At 43.6% G+C, this 19,897-nt stretch overlaps 1 protein-coding gene across 1 annotated transcript in view; it reads left to right on the top strand.

Annotated features, from left to right (window-relative positions):
* Positions 1–18,648: 18,648 nt before the first annotated feature.
* The window catches only part of LOC308321858 (uncharacterized protein), a gene marked incomplete at its 3' end in the record, with an annotated part of 48,395 nt that continues 47,146 nt past the window's right edge, over positions 18,649–19,897 (top strand). Inside the window, exon 1 of the mRNA XM_080772950.1 lies at positions 18,649–18,913. Coding sequence (XP_080629076.1) covers positions 18,841–18,913 — 73 coding nt within the window. The 5' untranslated portion in view covers positions 18,649–18,840. The remainder of the gene's footprint in view (positions 18,914–19,897) is intronic.

The raw sequence follows: 19,897 nt of genomic DNA, 5'->3' as shown, positions 1-19,897 counted from the left end.
GTTTTTGGAAGAGGTTTGTAATCGTAGGCAGAGCGCCGCGCAGCTCGATTTGAAGTTTCCTCGGTGATGTTTACCATATGTTTACACTCCCATGCTGCATGCACTTCCTCAGTAGTAGGTCAAAGTATTCTGGCTGTTACACAACTATTATTTGTCCACTTGACTCCACTGGAGTGAACCGGCCAACGTACGTGGACAGGGAATGTCACAGTTGTCCGCAACTGAACTTGCCAGACTGCGCAGTGCCCAGTATAGTCCTAATTAGACTACCTGATATGATTTGATTTGCTGTTGCGGACCACTTTCCCACTTTAGACGCGTTGAAGCCTGCGACCCTATAGACTACGTGTGTTGTGAACGGCTTTTGATTGATTAATTGATTGAAGTATTTATTAATAGATTGGAGAATTACAGACACATTTCAAGCACAACTCAATACAGCTGTTAACTGCTTATGACGACACCATAAAGCATTACACTTGTTTACAATAGGGTGCACTAGATGTTGAATTAATCATAACATTTATATGGTATACTTCTATATAGCAGCCTAAAACAGAAAATCCTCATAGGGAGGTATAAAGGGAAAAAACATACAGTGAGTGAGGTGGAAAAAAGGTGTGGGTGGGAGAATCAGATTTTACAGGACTCCGACCAGTTTCAAATTGCAGCCTTAGGTGCCCTTTGAGAGCGGTTTTGAACATACTTTACAACATACATTTAACCAGTCATACACACATTCATTTCACACGACAGCAGAGGAAACCCATGGTCACTGACATGCACAAACCTGTTCATCAGGACAGGAATAGTGGGTGAGTGTCTTGCTCAAGGAAAGGAGGGACCAGGGATAAAGACGGCCGACGTCCCCTGGGCAGTTTGACCAGTCATCACAAGGTCTTGAACCACCCAATTGACCACGGACGAACTGGAGCACCTTGAGCCGAAGCCGAACGTGAGCTATATAATCTCACCCTCTCTTCAGGTGGGCGCTACAAGGCTATTGATATATCAGTGAGGCTGGTCTACTGAGAATAAACTGATTCCTTTTCATTTCCAGTGATTATGCATTTGTCCTGGTTGTCTGCCAGTCCAAACTTGGACCGCAGCTTTTTATTAATTGGCCACTGATCTTTTTTCTTTTTTTTATTCCTCCCCACACACATTAATTAAAATACAATTGTGTATTGTCACTGCTTGTTGTATCCTACTGACTCAACTGAGCCCCCACCAGGTGGACAGTTGTCCTACTCCTCCAGCCCAACACTATACTAACAGGTGCCGCCCCGGCCTGTAGGAGTACGTGTATAGTGACAAATATCACCCTCCCCTACCCAGCTTCCCTCCCCCGAACACGGGCCAATTGTGTTCGTATATATACGCTCTGCAAAACCAGATGCACCGTGCATGATGGATTTGAACCCCCAGCCTCCACAGTGGTGGGCAGGCACTTTACCACTGCGCCAGCGCTATACCCGAGCACCTTTTGCCACTGTTATTGTGAGCTGTCCATGGCACTGCATTTGCACTCACTGCATGTTGATACGGGCCTTGGCACTTCCATTGTTCAGCTTGCAGTCCATGCAGGTACTGACTCCGTGTTCAGTCGGAAAGGAAGACAGATGGGACGGCAGTTCCCTCACTGTGCTGCCCTTCTGTCATTTGAACAGCAGTGAGGGTAACTCAGGGTTTCCTGACCATGACAGTTATGTGTGATGTGCTCTGGCTTGTTTCATCCTCCACCAATTCTACTCATCTTACGTGAACCAGAGCAGACAAGGCCTGTTGGAAATATAGCCTTGATTCAAAACCGTTCTGCGTTCTGCTTCTCTGTTCTCTTCTCTTCTGTTGGCCTGACAGATGACCACGTTCTTCAAGGCATTCAGGCCATGGTCCATGCATGATCTGGCCCTTATAGCCACCCATTTCCTCTTGTTCTGAGCACCCAAATTTACTGTAGCAAAACAGTGACCATGGGTTTCACCAGCTGTTGAGTTGAGCCGTCCTCTTGACCAGGACATGTTATGTCATTTGGACATCCATGTCCATTGTAGCAGGACAGCTTTGCCAACCCCTCAAAGCTCCTGGTGTCATCTCAACAGAGATTGTGTATCACTCATGATGGACAACAGAAATGTCCGTAGAGAGTAGAGACTGGGTTTACCAGAAGCTATTCTTTTCGCCTCTTGCTAGAAATCCACAGGTTTGGTTAGCATGTGGTTATAGATAACCTCGCCTCACCAGGCTTTCCACCGCCTCGGAGGAAAGCCTGGTCTCTGTTTCAAAAGTCCGTATGATCCGGGCTGGGGCCGGATGATGTGGTTACGTCATGTTGTAGTATTGTTTTGTAGTCGCCAGACAGGATGAACAAGCGGCGACAACTTCCTTTTCCCTCTCAATAAAAGCTCTCGCTTACGAGAGCTTTTATTGCTTTTAATCTAACAGGAAGCAACAAACAGCTTCCTGTTTGTTGTAGGCAAACCATTGCCTACAACATGACGTAAGCATATCATCCGGCTCCAGCCCAGATCATATACCGAAATGAAATGGTGCCCAGGCTAGGTTATAGATGAGGCTTCATCGTCCTCTGCCAGCAGATCGGCAACCTCGGGACTTGAATTGGCGTGCCGAACGGAAAGGAATGAGGCTGGGGCAAGTAATGGCCAGCAATTGCCACCCCAGGCCCCATTCCGTTTTTCTCACTTAGACTGGTTTCCCACTTGTACTGTAACATATATTCAAACAGCGTTCAATATCTTTAGTCTGGTGGGGTGGAAGGAGCAACACAGCCTCTAGGGGCTGCTAGCAGGGCTTTTAGACGCTATTAGTCTTGTTTTAATATTAACATGTTAATATAAGTATATAATTCAGTAGCCTATTAAGCGAAAATAACGTTTTTTATTATAAGTGTGCAGTCCTGTGAGAGTGTCATCCTATATCTGTTTCACACTCCTGTGAGTTTGAACTGGCCTTTCACTCCAACAGCATGTTTTATAGTGTGGGACATCAGGTTGGTTTAATTTTATTTATGCTTTTCATTTGTCATCCTGGCAAATCCCCACAAATGGAAATTTGACTATAGATTTACTTATCTTATTTAGTAAAATAAGACTTTAATCCCTGAATGGGAGCTTGCCAAATAGCACAGCAGCAAAGAACCCTGTGTCCTTATTATTCTTGTAGTCTAGCTACACCTGGGACATCAGGTGAATGCAATTAACTTCCTGGTAGGTTACAGAAACAGAAGTACCGAAGGTCCCTCAGGAGTGAGGTTATAGGAACCACTGCCTTAAATTACTCGTTCTGCCCTTTCTGGAAACCACCATCCAGTCAGCTTTATGTGAGGCTGCTCTCATATGTATACCTACCTATACTGACACTGAGTGATGATCAGTGATCTAGAAATTTCTCTCTCTGATTCAAATGCTAAGTTTGCCCCTTGAAAGCAGATAGCAGTATAGCTGGTCAGTAATGTCAAGTTCTTCCACAATGTACAAATACTTGACATAAATTCAAGCGGTATAGGCAACTGTACTTCATTGACCGGGGTTCCCCAGGGGTCTGTACTTGACCCTCTTATATTTCCTCTCTAATAATCAAACTACAGGCCCATGCACACAATGCATCATGTTGCTGCAACACACTGTGAGCTTAGAGATCTGCCATCCTCAAATATTCACCTATAAGGACATACCCAGAAAAGGCCAGAATAGGGACACTAGGATTAATGGTAGTTTAATTAAGTTATTTATTATTTATTTAAGGGATTTATCCCCGGCAAAGATCTATTTATAAAACATACAGCATCCCTTTTTGTAATAACAGACAATTTAACCTATTATTTTGAATCAAATGTATCTGAATACTTACCATGTAAGAATGCTGTTGGCTGCTGGTTGCCATCTAGGGTTTGTCCTGCAAAAAAACATCTGGAACCAGTATTTAAATAAACAAAACCTTCATCCATTTTGGCTCAAAATAGGTCTTTATCATTGATGTGTTGAGGGATCTGACTGAGTGTCCATGCATTGATTGTTCCCCGCTCCTTCATCTCTTTCTGTAGACGGCTAGAGATTCTCTCTGAATGGCTTTCATTTCCAATCGATCGTCGCATAGATGGCTCTTCCTCATCGACCCCCAAGACAGAAGAATACAGTGGAACCACTGTAAGGCTGACGTGAGTCATCAACCTTTTTCATAAAACCTCATGGACTCATCTACTTCTCAATAATAATTATGTCCAATTTATTTACACTCATTAATGGTGATGTCTCAATTATGTATGTAATTCAGGCAGATTTTTCTTCCCTTATGTATAATTAAACAGTTAAAATTTGCATAGGGTTAGAACCAGGTCCATGAATGTTAACAAAAGGTGGTTAAACAGCATAATTTCCAGCCTATATGTCTACAACCTGATACCGTAATAGCTGTGTGCAACAATGTTTACATCAATGTTACTGAAATGCCTGACTGCCTCGTCCTGCAGCCTGTGGCAACCATAGGCCACAACCCGGAGAAGTTATGAGACAGCTAGTGTTATAAAATGTGGGCTGGGTGGAAGATTGGCTCTTTGAGTTACACACAGAGATGTGTGGACAGGAGGTAGTAGCAGATGGATCCTGTGGCAGACCTAGGAGAGGGTCAGGTGGTCACACACCCCGTTGTTCTGCCCTGTCGCACACAGATGAAGTGTGATCCTCCTCCACCCCCGCCATATCACACCACATTAACTAGCTAGCCCCTCCTATATTCAGCTACTGTGTAGATTTCCGTCCTACACAAACTCCCATTGACAATGATAATTTTACGTCAGAGCAAATCGGCTTAGTGTCTATTTTTGTCCTACACAAGCATTATGGAGAATTCTACGTCATAGTGTCTGAACAAATCAGCATATGTCTCTTTTTGAGGGGCACAAGCCCCTCCTATATACAGGTTTGTCCCATTGACAATGAATGGGGAATCATACGGTACATCATAGTGTCTGAGCAAATAGGCATAGGGTCTATTTTACGTCATGATACATATATATAGCGCCCCTCACTTAATTCACACAGGTGTGATTTTTATTTCTAGCCATAAAATTAAGGTAAAAAATAGGTTATTTTTGAGGGGCCTATACAGCTTTTGTCCTCAAACATCTCAATATTTGCAGTTGACAATGAATGTCTGCTAAATCTTGTCCCCACATGTCTCAATATTTGCCATTGACAATGAAAGGAGAAATTAGGTAAAATGTCCGCCAAATATGACATAAATTAAACATCAAAACATTAAACGCCATTGACAATGAAGGGAAAACATACGTCATATGTCGGCTAAACAATCAGATGTCGGTGGAAACGATTGTCCAATAAGTGACCACCTTTCTTGATGACGATGTAAGATGATGATGAGCGCCCCTCACTTCACACGGGTGTGATTTCTTACTTTTCACATGCTGTCTTGCCTTTTATTCTACTAGGTTATGTCTTCCCATATAAAGTCCATTGTGAATTTGTGATACTTCCTGTCTGATCGAGATCAAACAGTTCACAACGCAGCATGGAATCTGATAGAGTTCCATTCTAATTAGCCCCGTATTTGTTCGGCCCCTTACATCTTTGATCTCTCCTCCCTCTATTCTTAGAAAGGCTGCAGGCATATTATGTACACACTGCAGCGTGTTCACTATTTCACAGTGTATGCCAGAGGTGGCGAGTCTGTCTCCGGATTCACTGATCTCAGGTTCACCATCACCGCGCAGAACAACCCCCTACATTCAGTTGGAGCTGAGAGAGAAACCGGCCCCCTGCTATTAATGCAGCAGGAGCACTTCTCGTTGATGCCTGCATGGACAGTATTTCCTCTGAACCAGTGCTCATGTATACTTAACTGTACACTTCACTCGTGTGATCCTGTTTGGGTAGGAGTTGTAGACACACTTTATAGTTTGCAGGCCGACGACCGTCCCTTGGCCAACCTATAGTCCACGGCTCTCCTAAACTCTGCAGCGAGATAAAATGAGATATCAGTGTGATGTTTATGACTCTGGAGCCTCACTGGGACACTGAAATCACCATCTGGCAGCAGTGAAAGTTTATTCCCCCGGAGGAGCACGTGGCGAAGGATCGCTGCTGGGGTCCCAGCAGTCCCCGTCGCTCCCCTGTGTGTAATATGATGAACGGTCTGCCTCCTTGCGTCCTAAAAGACTATACTCTGCCCTGCAGCATGGTATAAAATGCAGCGTAAGGGCATTTCCAGAGAGAGCAACGCCACTGTCTCGACATCCCGGGCCCCGGGACGCGTTCAGGAGGGGGAAAATTATGTCTCAGATATTTTACTCCAGAAATAGTTCTCACGTCAGCACGTGCCGGGTTCATTTCATGTTTTCTTTTCCCCTCCTGCAACATTGGGTTATGTTTTGTTGTGGCGTTTTAGTTTTTAAGCCTGATTCATACTTTGTTGCACATTGTGGGCTTCTAGCTCTGCTATTTTCTGCGAGCTATAGCTACGCCATCATGCGACAGGCGACAGCTGTAAAATGAAGGCAGAAGGTGGACATTAAATAATGAATGCAGACGTGTGATTCAGTCGCGTGTCATAACGGCCTCCTCTCCGTTCATTGTCATAACTCATTGTCACTCAGAAAGTCTACACCAGAGACACGAACTCCGCATTAGCAAAGGTCACATGAAAGACGGCGCTGGCAGCAGAAACCTCAAGTACCTTCCCCTGTGCTATTTACCTGGCATTTTCCGCCGGCCATGTATTCCGAGGCATGCTTATGGTTAAATATCAAGGACTTACTTGTAAATATTCATGACGACTGCCCATACCAACATGGCCGAGAGCATGCTCACATTCATCTAATGAAAAGCTGAAGGCTCATGAATAATGAACAGCCTGTGCTTCTTTTCGCCTTTGCCTCACTGAGTCAGTTGCAGGTGGGAGCACTGCCGGGGCGTGTGCAGTGGAGGGGAGTGAGCAGCAAAACATTGTTTCTTTAGCTTTTGTGTGACGATGGCAGCTAGTGGCCGCATGCAGAGAAATGATTCTGTTCTGTTGCTGATTCAATTAAAAATGTGTATTTCTTTGCTTTTATGTAAAGCACTTTGTAACAATGCTTTGATAAGTGCTCCATAAATATTATTATTGAACGTCTCCAGTCTGCTCTTTGACCTATACAGAATAGTCTTGTCACTTTGCTTTCGGCTGCGTTAATGACTCTCTTTGACCGCTCTCTCCTGTACATGCTTGCTTTGCTGGCGGATTAGGTGGCTCATTCTCCCTCCATGGCCCCTATATTGCTGCCAATTTTAATGGCCGCTCTTTGCTGCTCAGATAGATGTGGGCTCACTGAGGGAGAACAGGATTACCTTTTGCTTCTGGAGAGTGCTGTTGGATAAAGGCTTCGTTCTCTCAGTGTCTCTCTCTCTCTCTCTCTCTCTCTCTCTCTCTCACACACACACACACACACACACACACACACACACACACACACACACACACGCACACGCACACACCTCTATCTCTCTCTTTCTTTCTCCCCCTAGATGGTGACTATGGATACAGCAATAAATAATAATTGTTCTAGTATAGATTATCGCATTGTATTTGTTGTAGTGAGGGTACAGTGACATAATGAGAATACAGGCTAACAGCAAAGCATGCATCACATCAGTACATAGGCAAACATGTTTTTTCTTTTTAATGCTGCATGTTGTGTGCTGAAATATTTATCAGGCAGCGAGCAACCAGCATTTTATTGCTATGTTTTTGCTGCGATAGAACACACTCAATCATTCCCAGCAAATAGCATATCTCAGGGTAGTCTCAACGGGAGAGGGCTAGACAGCTGTCGATAGTGCTCCCCCTGGAGCATGCAGACTAGCAAAGAATCTCTAATGAAAAAGACCCAGCCCATCACCTTGCAAATGGGCTTTTTTTTGGCCTTTTTGAGTGGTGCTAGCCACTCCTATGTGGAGCTATGTGTGTATGTGTACGACTGTACGTACGAGTGTATGTACAGTATGTGTATATGTACAGTATGTGCACGTAGCTGCAACACCTAAAATTTACAATTTTCAACTATATAAAACATTGCAGATTTATAGCTCTTTTGTTAATAAACAATTCCATAAACAAACACAAACAGCACATGCACACCTATGCACAATTAAGTGGCTGATTGGCTGTCACAGAAGTAGGCCTATAAAATAAAAACATTCTGTTGTTCAATAAGGCTATGCCTTCAGCATGCCTTGACTTTATGACTACACTCTACATAAACAGGTACCCTCCCAAATTGCATAGAGAGTAGACTGACAGATTACACTTGAAGGTGATGAGGACAGCTGGGAGGAGGCCATCATGCAGTGTCAGAGGGTACAGGTCTGGCCAGTTTTAGATACTGTAGGAAGGGGGCAAATGCCCAAAGAGTGCTTGTTTTCCTACGTAGTATTGTTGCTATTTAGCAATATCGACATGTGTGAACAGACTGTAGACAGTGTAGAAGAGTAAGGGTATTATGAAGGCTCATACATATAGTCTATATGCACAGCCTGGTACTCCATCTGCACCGATGTGGAGGAGAAAGGACAGCGAGTGGTCAAGACAGCGCAGTGGATCATCGGCTCTCCATTACCACACCTGAGTGACATTTACTCAAGCCGTCTCCACAAGTGGGCCTTAAAGATCTCCACGGACACCACCTGTTTGAGACCCTTCGATCTGGAAGGCTGAAGGTCATCAAGGCCAGAACCAATAGGCTGTCCAACAGCTTTTTTTCCAAAGGCTGTGAAAACACTGCTCAGTTCACATACGCGCACGTCGCACACGCGTGCACACTGCACACGTGCACAGTGAAAACACTGCTCGGTTCGCATACACGCACACACACTCGCATATGACTGTCCTAACTGGCAAGTGCAATATGGGCAAATGCAATAGGATACAGTATATAATATGCAATGGCATATGGGCAAGTGCAATAGTATATAATATATTCCCCCATGGTCCCCTCCCTACTGATGATGGATGAATTTGCACATGAACTTCGGACTCTGTTCCATCTACGGTATTTAAAATTGTGATTTGTGCGGTCCCCCTTATTTTATCTACTTGTGGAAGGATATTTTATTGGTGTATTTTACTACTGTTTTAGTGGTGCATTGGAATACTTATTCATTTATTAATGGATTGAGATGACCTGACTGGACAGGGACTATGACGGACTAACAGTTTTATGCCATGAAGTTGGCATCAGTGTTTTTCTTTGTCTTTGTGTTCTCTCTGTTGATACTGTTATATGTTGTGGTTGCGGAATTTCGTTGTATGTCTCATACAGTGACAATAAAGATCTTATCTTATCTAGTCTGGACTTTCGGTGGTTAGGTGACCACCGAACTACAACATGGCATCACGAGCCGCGGTGAAGAGCAAACCACCGCCCCAGCCCTTCTCTCTGTTTTTACTCATCACCGCTCAAAGTTATTTCAGCTCCGGTGGTCAGCTCACCACCTGAGCGGTGGTCACCTCACCACCGAAAATCCAGACTATGAATGAGCCTTAAGGCAAGAACACTGTGGTGATGCTGTGTTGGGAACTATGGTAGATAGCTGGTACCTGCTCTCACTGTCTGAGAACTGTCAAAATAAGTAAAGTAAAATGTTTTATTTGTAGAGCACCTTTCACAGAGTCACAGCTTCATGATAATAAAAGTAAAACATGTCAATAATACAATATATATATATATATATATATATATTGTATTAATAAAATATGTGTGCGCTACCTAAATAATGACCAGAAGTAAGACTTGTTTATCTGTAAAGTTTCTTTCAAATATTGGTGGTCCTTGAAATGAAAATGTTTGAGAACCACTGCTCTAAAACAACATTGGACAATGACAGTCAGCACTATATTTGCTTATTTTAGACTTATTCTCTGACTTCACTTGATCTGGCCTGTTAACATTTTCATAGACGTGGTTGCTTGTTTCCCTCTCACAGTCACGAGATGTGGCAACCGTCAAAGGTAGTCCTAGCAGTGTTTGTTTTGGTTGTGATGCATGGGTGATGTTTTAGCTTAGCACAATAGCTAGTAGGAGGCAGCAGGCTGCTACCCTCATGGATAACACTAGTATTTAGCACAATTTTATGTCCCAGAACTTATGGATATGGACTTATGGCTCCATCGCCTCTTTCTTTTCTAGTAAGTAGAACTTTCCTCTCACTCACACACACACACACACACACACACACACACACACATTGATTGATTGATTGATTGATTGAAATATGTATTAACAGTTAGCAGAATTACAGTACATTTCAAGCACAAACTCAATACAAAGACTGTTAACTGTGAGTGGAGTCGTGGACTACCCAATTAAGCATTACACTTGTTTACAAGAGGGTCCACCGTGTTCAATTCATCAAAACATTTAGAGACAAATTCTACACACTTCTAAAGAACAGAACAGGAATTCATCATAAAGGAGGTAAAAAAAGGAAATGAACATTGAGGGGAAAAGGGGTCAGGGGGATTCAGATTTTACCGGGGCCAGTTTCGAATTGCAGCCGTCCGTAGGTGCCCTTTGAGAGCGGTTTTGAAGGAGTCAAGGGATTTGCATGTCTTAATGACTGTTGGTAGGGCATTCCACATTTTTGTGGCATAGGAGCGAAAATAATTTAGTCCCTTGTTTGTGCCGAATCTGGGTTGTACATGGTTCGTTGCACTCCCTCTGGTGTTGTGGGTGTGGACTTCGTTAACATTAAGGAAGTATCTAGACGGGTACATTGGTATCTTGTATCGAATCTTGTGGACCAGACCCATTGCAAGATGCTGTACTCTGTCGTCGACCCTAAGCCATTCCAGCCTGTCAAAATGGGCAGGGGTGAGATGGGTTCGGGGGTGAGGCCAAGTAGGAGCCTGACCAGTTTGTTTTGGGAAGTCTGGAGCCTAGTTTTTAGGGCCTTTGAGGTGCTGTGGTACCAGGAAGTGCATGCATAGTCAAAGAGACAGCATAGACTCAGTTTGCTCTACCTCATACAGCTTTTTGGAACATTAGGCACGGGCATTTGGTTTAATTTGATGTTTAATTAATAATTAGACGTTAGATTTGTTTAGCACTTTTGCTTTATACTGTAAGTAGCACTAAAATGGATCTTAACAATATTCTTTTTGAGCTGTGCCTCCGCTCCATTACGGAGCTGTGTGCCGTACGTCCGTATGTCCGTATGTCCATCTGTCTCTGTGTCTGTCTGTCCGAGCACGGAAAGCTGCAACACCTAAAGTGGCCAGTACAGTACAGCACAGAGTAAAGTGGCAGAGTACACTACCGTACGAGCCCTGGGCCGCTCCTGAGGCTCTGGATGTTCCGGGGACCCCCACACGGACCCCCTGGGGACCCCCACATGGTAACTCTGTCATTTCTCAACCGTTTCGGACGCGGGGCAGCTCGCCGGAAGTGGACCGGCTCCCTGGGCACATTCCTGGGGGTCTGGATGTTCCAGGGACCCCCCTGGGGACCCCTCACAGTAACTTCGTCATTTCTCGACCATTCCCGGGGGTCTGGATATTCCGGGGACCCCCGCACAGTACAGAGCACAGTACAGTACAGTACAGTAACTATACGTAACAATAAATGTATAGTTGCACCGCACCCTTTTACAAAAGAGAGAAACTATTCTAGGAAAACCTATGGGTTCTTCAACAATGTACGTACGTGGTCATCATGTGATCCTGTGTGCTATAGGCTATGCTATTCTGTCATGTGGTTCTTCATGTCAACATTGCCCTTTGACATAGATTAGAGATGTCAGATAAGATTGTCTGTTTGCACTGTGCAACATGACACTTGCAGTGATATGTTTGTTCTCTGACCTTGGTTAAAAGAAATGAGGCCAGTCGTTGACAGATAGTAAAGCCAGATTTTACAACAAACAGGTGTTTGTACTTATGATACTAGAGGTTTAATACCAATGGATTTAAGTAAATAATTACAGGCCAACACAACTGACGTTCACATAATTTACTAGTTGTGCTACTTGGAACCGGAGTGCTGTTATAGACTCCTGAGAGTACAGCATCTCTAAAAGAAGAGTTGTTGCTTCACTGAAAGTTGTGAAGCACCCAAATAGATTTCAGCAAACTGTTGGCCTTGCAAAAGGAATGAATAAGCACAACAACATCATATTTGCATGAAACAAATGTGTTTCGGGGGGGGGGGAAGAAGTTGCAGGTTCAGTAGTTTTCATTCCATCCGGACCGTCCGATTACACGGCGGCGCCATGTGAAACAATTATTCTCGGGGACAGGTGTCGCCATGGTGCAAGGCTCTCCATTTCCCCCAAGCCAAATTGTTTCTGCTTCCACTTGCATTTATGTGGCAGACCGAGCATGCACGTGCCGACAGAACAAATAATCTGGCAAGGGGTGACGAATGCGTCCCTGGTGGTGGTGGCTGCGGCTGTGGTGGGGGTCTGCGTTTGATTGCCCCGCTGCCTGTGAAGTAAATCAGCGGAAATAATCCTGCCTGCGACCTCAGAATTAGGCACCCTCGCAAGGCCGGCCCTTCTCTTGACGAATGGGACGGTGTGTGCATGAGGCCTTGGCTATGCAGGTCACACCCGGTCAAGGTACCGTCTTCCTCGCGCTGAGAGAGGGGAAAATTATCTGAGCACTCGTTCACTGAGCGAAAACATGGCTTGAATGTTCAACAAACAGTGCTCAATCCACCATGGGGGCTCACTGTGGCTGCAGTGCAGTATACAGTAGGACAATTTGTTGTCATGACACAATGCAGCTTTTTTTGTAGGTATACCCTTGCAACTAATTTAACATAATGGCACACTATTATAATGATGTCATTCGGAGCACCATGATAGATGTTAGATGAACGAGCTGTAGGGAATGTTTGCGGTGTCTAGCCCTATATCGCTGTGACCATGAGCATCAATATCCACTGTACATGCACACAATACCATTTACCTTGGCTTACCCAGGTACGGTAAATGGTATCACCCCTTGTTTTGCATTTAACAAGACAACTATGTCTACTGGGGCAGAAAGAAAGCAAACTAACAGTGCTGCTGTTATTTATACCCCCAAGTGCATTGTGCAAAAATAAGACCGTGATTAGATGTTTGTTTCCTAATTCCCTGCGTTGGCAGACAGCACCGTGCAGCGAGAATAACTCCATGAGGAGGCGATGGGGCAATCTATCCTCGGTTCTGAAGGGAAATGTATTCAGGCAGGCCGCATGTCTAATAGAGCTAGCCAGGACACTTTTGCTTATTAAGACAAATAAGCCCCAGTAGCTGAGCGAAGGTGGGAGAGGAAACTTGAATGCATTGCTGTTTCACTGAGAGACAGGGCATTAGCTCCGCTCGGCTCTCCACTCATTCAAGTTGAATCCAAGTTGAATCCAAAGTGTTCATGACCACAGTACACTTCACAGATCTAAGGATGTCCACAGCTAAATCATTATTTTATTAAATCTATACTCATTACAGTCTTGCCCACTACAAGGAGAAAATAAAGGCACATTGCATGCATTAACTCTCCCCAATGAAAATGACATAAATATGATTTTATGTCTCTACTTTGCAGCACATGCAAGGGGTCTCAACGTGGCACCAAAGGCAATCGCTGATTATCTTAGATTTCAATTAAGTAATTTAATTCGCACATGATCTTTTAAATGAACCTCCATAATAAAAATGTATGTAACTAATCCATACCCATTTGTGACTACTTACTACTCACAAAGACTGATTTGACGGATACAATCCGATGACCCAATGTACTCAATCAGCAAAGGAAAGACACTTAAATGATCAAGATATGATCTTGAGGTCTATTCACATTCCAATCCATCGTTGCGAGTCTGTCTCTGAAGATCTCCGCTCTCCAAGTGTCTTTCTTTTGCCGAATGAGTCTAATTTGAGTACATTGTGACCCTACTTCTTCTTCTCGTCGTTTCTGTAACAGGCTTTTTGTTTTATAGGGTGAGGTTGTTAACCCCACGCCCAACCCCCCAACCTGGAGGACCAGGGGTGCAGTTTAACGTCATGCCCAGGACACGTACTCCGACTGCCATAAGAGAGAGATACCGGCAAGTGTGGCAATGGACTGGATGCCAGAAGGTGGAAAGAGGAAGAGAGGGAGGCCAAAGAAGACATGGAGACAGACAGCGAAGGAAGACCTAAGTGAGATGGGTGTCAGCTGGCACGGAGCAAGAAGGGTCGCCAGTCACAGGAATAAATGGAGAGGACTCGTCGCCCAATGGAACGGGAGGAACTAAGTCTAAGTAAGTAAGTGTGACCATACAGTATATGTATCTCAATCCCAATTTCGCCCCTCCGTCCTAATTTTCCGCCCTCAACTTTTGAGGCACTACTAAAATGATTAGTTCGATTTTTGCGTTTGCTGAAATGTGATACTCTTAAGGCCTATTCATACCGAAAAATACAACATGACGTCACACCGCGGTGGTAAGCGACTCACCGCTCCCCCAAACACATCTCTCTGTTTTTACTCTCTCTCTCTTATCACCTAAAATTGGAGTATGAATAGATCTTTACTCTCAATGGCTATGTTTCCCAAAGAAAGGTTGTGTTGCACGTAGCATGAACACACCCCTCTAGGCCGCAAACAGAAGCCTGTGTGCTGAGCCCATCAGACACTTAAGTCCTTTTTTGGGAAACACTGTCAAACACAACAACATAGAAAGCCATACCTGTCCTCATTGCGCACGTAAGGCCTCCTGCATGAATACATTTTAGAAGCAAACCTGTTTCCCTAAAGCCTCTTCAGCCCACACACACCTGTCGACATGTGGCAGTATAGTAAAACCATTCGCAGAGAAATATGTGATGTGAGTGGTGACTTTCTTCGTTTAAATATAGAAACTTTGAAATTAAACAAACATGTTTAGGCCAACTTCAGCATCAAATAAATTCAATTGCCATATATATATAAAAATTAAGAGTGAAGAGGGCCTACTGTCAGCTGTCCAGCAGTCCAAATATTATTAAATATAATTTCAGAGGCGAAGTGATGTCGGCAAGGTAAATGTAGGTCTATATGAAAACACTACTGCCCCATTGTACAAGTGAATTAAATGGAATAACATTCGATTGTGGGTTAATAAATATAGGCCTATACAAGGAGGTTAAATGGGAGGCTACTGTGCAGTCAAAGTTACCAATACAAGCTAGTTAATTCAGCATTACTTTATTGACCAGTCAGGCCGGTATAGGCCTATACCAATATAGGCCTCAGGCCTACCATAGACCTCAGACCTACCATACCAGGCCTCAGGCCTACCATTGTGTGTGTGGCACATCTATGCACAGAATATCTATGTTCACAGTGAAAGGGGGTGTTGTTGAGAACCCAGCCATTCTATGTCGGTCTTTCTCTCTCCGTCTGTCTACCCAGAGTAGGAACTTAAGAACGTGAACTTTGACTGTTCTGTTGTCTAAATTGTTCAGACAGTGAGTGACACCCGGATTGACAGACTCCAAAGGGAAAGAAAATGAATGCCCTGCAGGAGTAGATGCAGGGTTGTCTTTTTAATATCAGACGGGGGTAGTGGTGGTGTGTGTGTGGGGAAGTGTAGCACATTTATTTTTAGATCACATTCACTAAGATTAAGCAGCCTTCACAACGAAAAGAAAGAAAATAATAAAAATCAAAGGGAGAACAATGGCAAGGCATGTCTTGATAAGTTAAGCCCCACTCATTTATCCAGCCTGTATGCTTGAAGCAAGGCACTTTACATACTGCATAATTTCTTCCCCCCCATATCAGCCTTATGCCGATTAAATGCAAACATTGTCATTTGATCATTCAAAATTAGAAATTACGTTTGCATGCAATATGAATACTAAGCCATACTATAGACTGGCAGTTCATTTGATCTTAATCTGTTGAGTAATATCCTGACTCTGAGTCTGTATGACGATCCCTACAATACAGAGTATGCATTCCTGAGTGTGTGCGCATGTGTGCGTGTGTGTGTATACAGTATATATCTGTACTGAGTAGACCTCTGACATACAGTAGACCTACTGCACATATAAATGAAGCTACTACGTTTAAACACCTTTTGAAAACAGAGGCTTTTTGTATACTATTTAGTGTGGTTGCCTATAGGCAAGCAGACTACTGTTATTGCACTCCAGCACTTAAATCGTTGAAAACGTTTAAAAACTTTTAAATCGTGCAATAACTCTCTATTCTCCCATCCGATTGGCCAGCGATTATAGGAACTCTTCCCCGCCTAAGTGACATACCCAACTCAACTCTTCTAATTGAACAATATTCCTATTACCACACTTGGCAATTCCGCAGGATTGCATCTTTGTAGTTTGAATAGTTTTTGAATAGCAAATTGTCCCAAAGGTGACTGCAAAGCCCTGAAAGGTTTCGATTTGTTTCTAAATACTTGCCAAAATGTATATATTTCATACAGCAAATCGACATTGCAATGTGACATACAGTCTACATAGCTCTGTTTACACAATGCTGTAGTGTAGGCTACCACCTCCACCTTACAGATGTATATATACAGTTTCTGGCTGTAAAGATGGATACGTGCACACTGGCTGTGACTATTTACTATGTATTACTATATTTGTGACTATTTAGAATAGTCACTTTTAAGGTGGTCAGTTATACACTGCATGCTTGTACCCCACGTCACTCAGTGAGGAAAGCACCTCAAAGTCCCATCAAAGCTTCGTCGTACAGGTACAGACGCAACTGTAATCACTACATGACGGTTTCCTGTCTAGACTGAACTCTTGTGAGAAGGCCATAATGGAAGTTTCCCTGCCCATGCAGTGCCCACCCGATGAGCCTCCTTTTAACAGAATGACTAAACCTCCACACTTCAAATGCTTCCAATGGAAATATAAATGTGAAACGGATTGATTGACTGCTTTTGCAACACCATTACATTCCAGGCGGACCGACTTCAGTAACGGTCGCTGCCAGCAGCCTGCAGGTGTCTTATGTGGTATATGTTGAAGGCATAACACCAGACAACGGAAACCTTTCGGGAAGTCAATGCGCATGTGCCTATATAATGTGTCAGGAGGATTCAATGAATAACATTTCTGACAGCTCATCATCAGCACACCATTGCATTTAACAGTTCCACATTATTCCAGAGTAGACCTCTGTGTGGTGGTGATCTCATGAATGATTCATGAATGTTGCTTCTCTTTTGTGCCGCTGTAGCTCTTTGCGGAGAGCAACCGTGTTGATGAGCAGGTCATTGTATGGCTAATGTCAGTGAAAGAACGCTTACGTTTAAACACTTCGTCTCTCATCTGACACAGATATACGCACAGCAGCGCTGGCTGCTATTGGTAGGCTCTTTGTTGTTGTTTTAGCCCATTTTGGGTGGGAACCCCTTTTGGTGTTTTAAGCATTATGTTGTACTTTATAGCTGTTGAAAAATAGCAGATCTATACAAGCTCATATAGCACGGCACCGAGTGACTGCACACTGTGAACTTGTAGGTCTGCTATTTTTGAAAATGTGGCCCAAATGTATATTCTTTCAAAGCGAACGTTTTTTTAACTCAAATCTTTGCTTCTGGAGGTCCCTGGAACTATACATCTTTTCAGATGGGGGTCGGCAGCCAAATATATATATTGTTGGGGGTCCTTGACGTGAAATGTGACGTGAAAATCCTGATTTAGAAGGAATTTGTATAATCGACCTCAGGTCTAAATGGGTTCAAGAGAGTATTGTTCAGCCAGGTTGACCACATAAGGTAACATGCTGAGTCGTACTCCCAGGCAGCTCTGGAATGGAAACCTCTTGTCTTTATTCCTTGACATCCTGTCTTAAACATATTATAGAAATAGAAAATGGTTGTATGCCTGAATTCTCTATAGCTCAACCTTCAACTGTTTGTTTTAGTTTATAGTTTAGTTTTTCCATGCGTCATGGGCAACAGCCCTTTAAGCTTACTTTATCAGTTATTTTAAGCAAACAACACTATATCAATTATAGGATGTATATCATATTTTGTTACGCCCACCTCCACACACTCCAAACTTTTGTTGTTTCTTTGTCAACATTCGTGCAGGTCAATGAATTGAGTTGACTGAACAGCATGTCAGCCATCAGCCTAGCACAATTTGTACACTCCTAAAATCTCAGCGCCTTTCCTGGATTTGTGTGAGTGAACACTGTTGATTCTAATTCAAATATTCTGCTATACATACATACGTGTGTGTGTGTGTGTGTGTGTGTGTGTGTGTGTGTGTGTGTGTGTGTGTGTGTGTGTGTGTGTGTGTGTGTGTGTGTGTGTGTGTGTGTGTGTGTGTGTGCGCGTGCGCGCGTGTGCTCGCGCGCGCGATATTTATCATATTATGTACGGTGACGTACGCCCCCCGCCCACCCACCTCCACCTCCACACACTCCAAACTTTCCACTCGGCTCAAGTTGTTCCAGCGTCTAACGCTAGGAGCTGTCCAGGGTGCTGAATGCGTCGGCATCAACGCTGACGCTCTCTGCCCCGAAGAAACGGCACACAAAACAAGCAACAATACGGGCTTCCAACCGCGGCGTTTCTCTCTGTCAATACTTCAAATCCTTTGAACAGATCATCTGCACCCCGGCGAGCGGAGCGCTCAGTGCAGCATCCCTTGAGCGGTCTGACAAAGAAGAAGCCCCGCGTCCTCCGCCAGCGCATAGTTCGGTCGGAGCTGATCGGCTATATTTATTTCCGTTTCTACAAGAGGAGGGAGAGGGGAAAAAAAGAGTTGATTCCAAGGACGTTCCTCGCTTTCTCTCTCTCGGCAGAGAAGAAGCGCAAAAACGGAAAACATGACCGCGATGAGAGATTATTTCCCCTTGCTGATGCTTCTCGTAGCAACGGTGACGAGCATGCACGCCGAAGGTAAGACTATAGAGTCAGACATTGAAAATAGTTTTCTGCTTCTTTTTGGCTATGGCTGATATGCGAGTATTTTTTTTCCAGCCCTCGGTCACCACACTGACACACTCCGTTTATATAGGCGTCAATGTATCGGCGAGTGTTTCAATTTAGCTTCACGAGGTCTGCCACACCGTTTTCATATTTAAAGATTTTGTACTCCATGCACTGCTCTGCTTTACGCATTTTCCCCTTAAACATAAAATCAAAAAATCAACTATAGTTAACGGTAGGCTAGACTCGAGGATGCATCGCTTCATAGCCGGTGATCGATGAATTCGTACACGTGTCGTGCACGCCACAACTGCTTTTAAAGGATGTTAAACTTCACAAAGTAACTTAATTATCGTCATTACACGTTTATGAAAATATATATTTGTTCTACATATTTTTAACTTACATGCATGTAATTAACCTTAAAGTAAATTCTCAATTATCTCACAAGTAGAAAAAAGAAAATGCAAACTGATTTAAATGTCCAGCAAAAACTAAAACTAAACAAAAACGAAACTATTACTCCAAATGACTGCATGCAGCCTATATCTCCTCACGGTCTTGTCACTACAGTGGAATGGCTGACAGTGTTTTGCATTATTCATATTATTCATATATCCCTTGACAAAAATAGAGAATCCTGCAAGATGCACCTAGGAAACTGTCCCACCACAGAATAGTTTAAATACAGCAGTATAGCCTATACTTTCTTCATCTTTAGCCTCAAGTCAACCATAGCATCATTAACCTTATAGGCATTATAAACCTTATTGCAATCACTCCGATCATCCTCATTTATTTCAATCATTGTACTAAACAACATAGACTTTAACCATGAAGGCGATGAAGCTCTGATCTATAGCACTTCATCTTCAAGCGAAAATAGCTGCTCTATAAGCTTGTACCACTTGCATTGCAAAACATGATCATGGTATTTTCGCTATATGTGTTCGC

This window comes from Protomyctophum bolini (assembly GCF_963924005.1).
Source record: "Protomyctophum bolini genome assembly, chromosome: 9".
Taxonomy (NCBI): domain Eukaryota; kingdom Metazoa; phylum Chordata; class Actinopteri; order Myctophiformes; family Myctophidae; genus Protomyctophum; species Protomyctophum bolini.
Note: the sequence above shows the minus strand (reverse complement) of the source record. Positions and strands in the feature narration are given on the sequence as shown.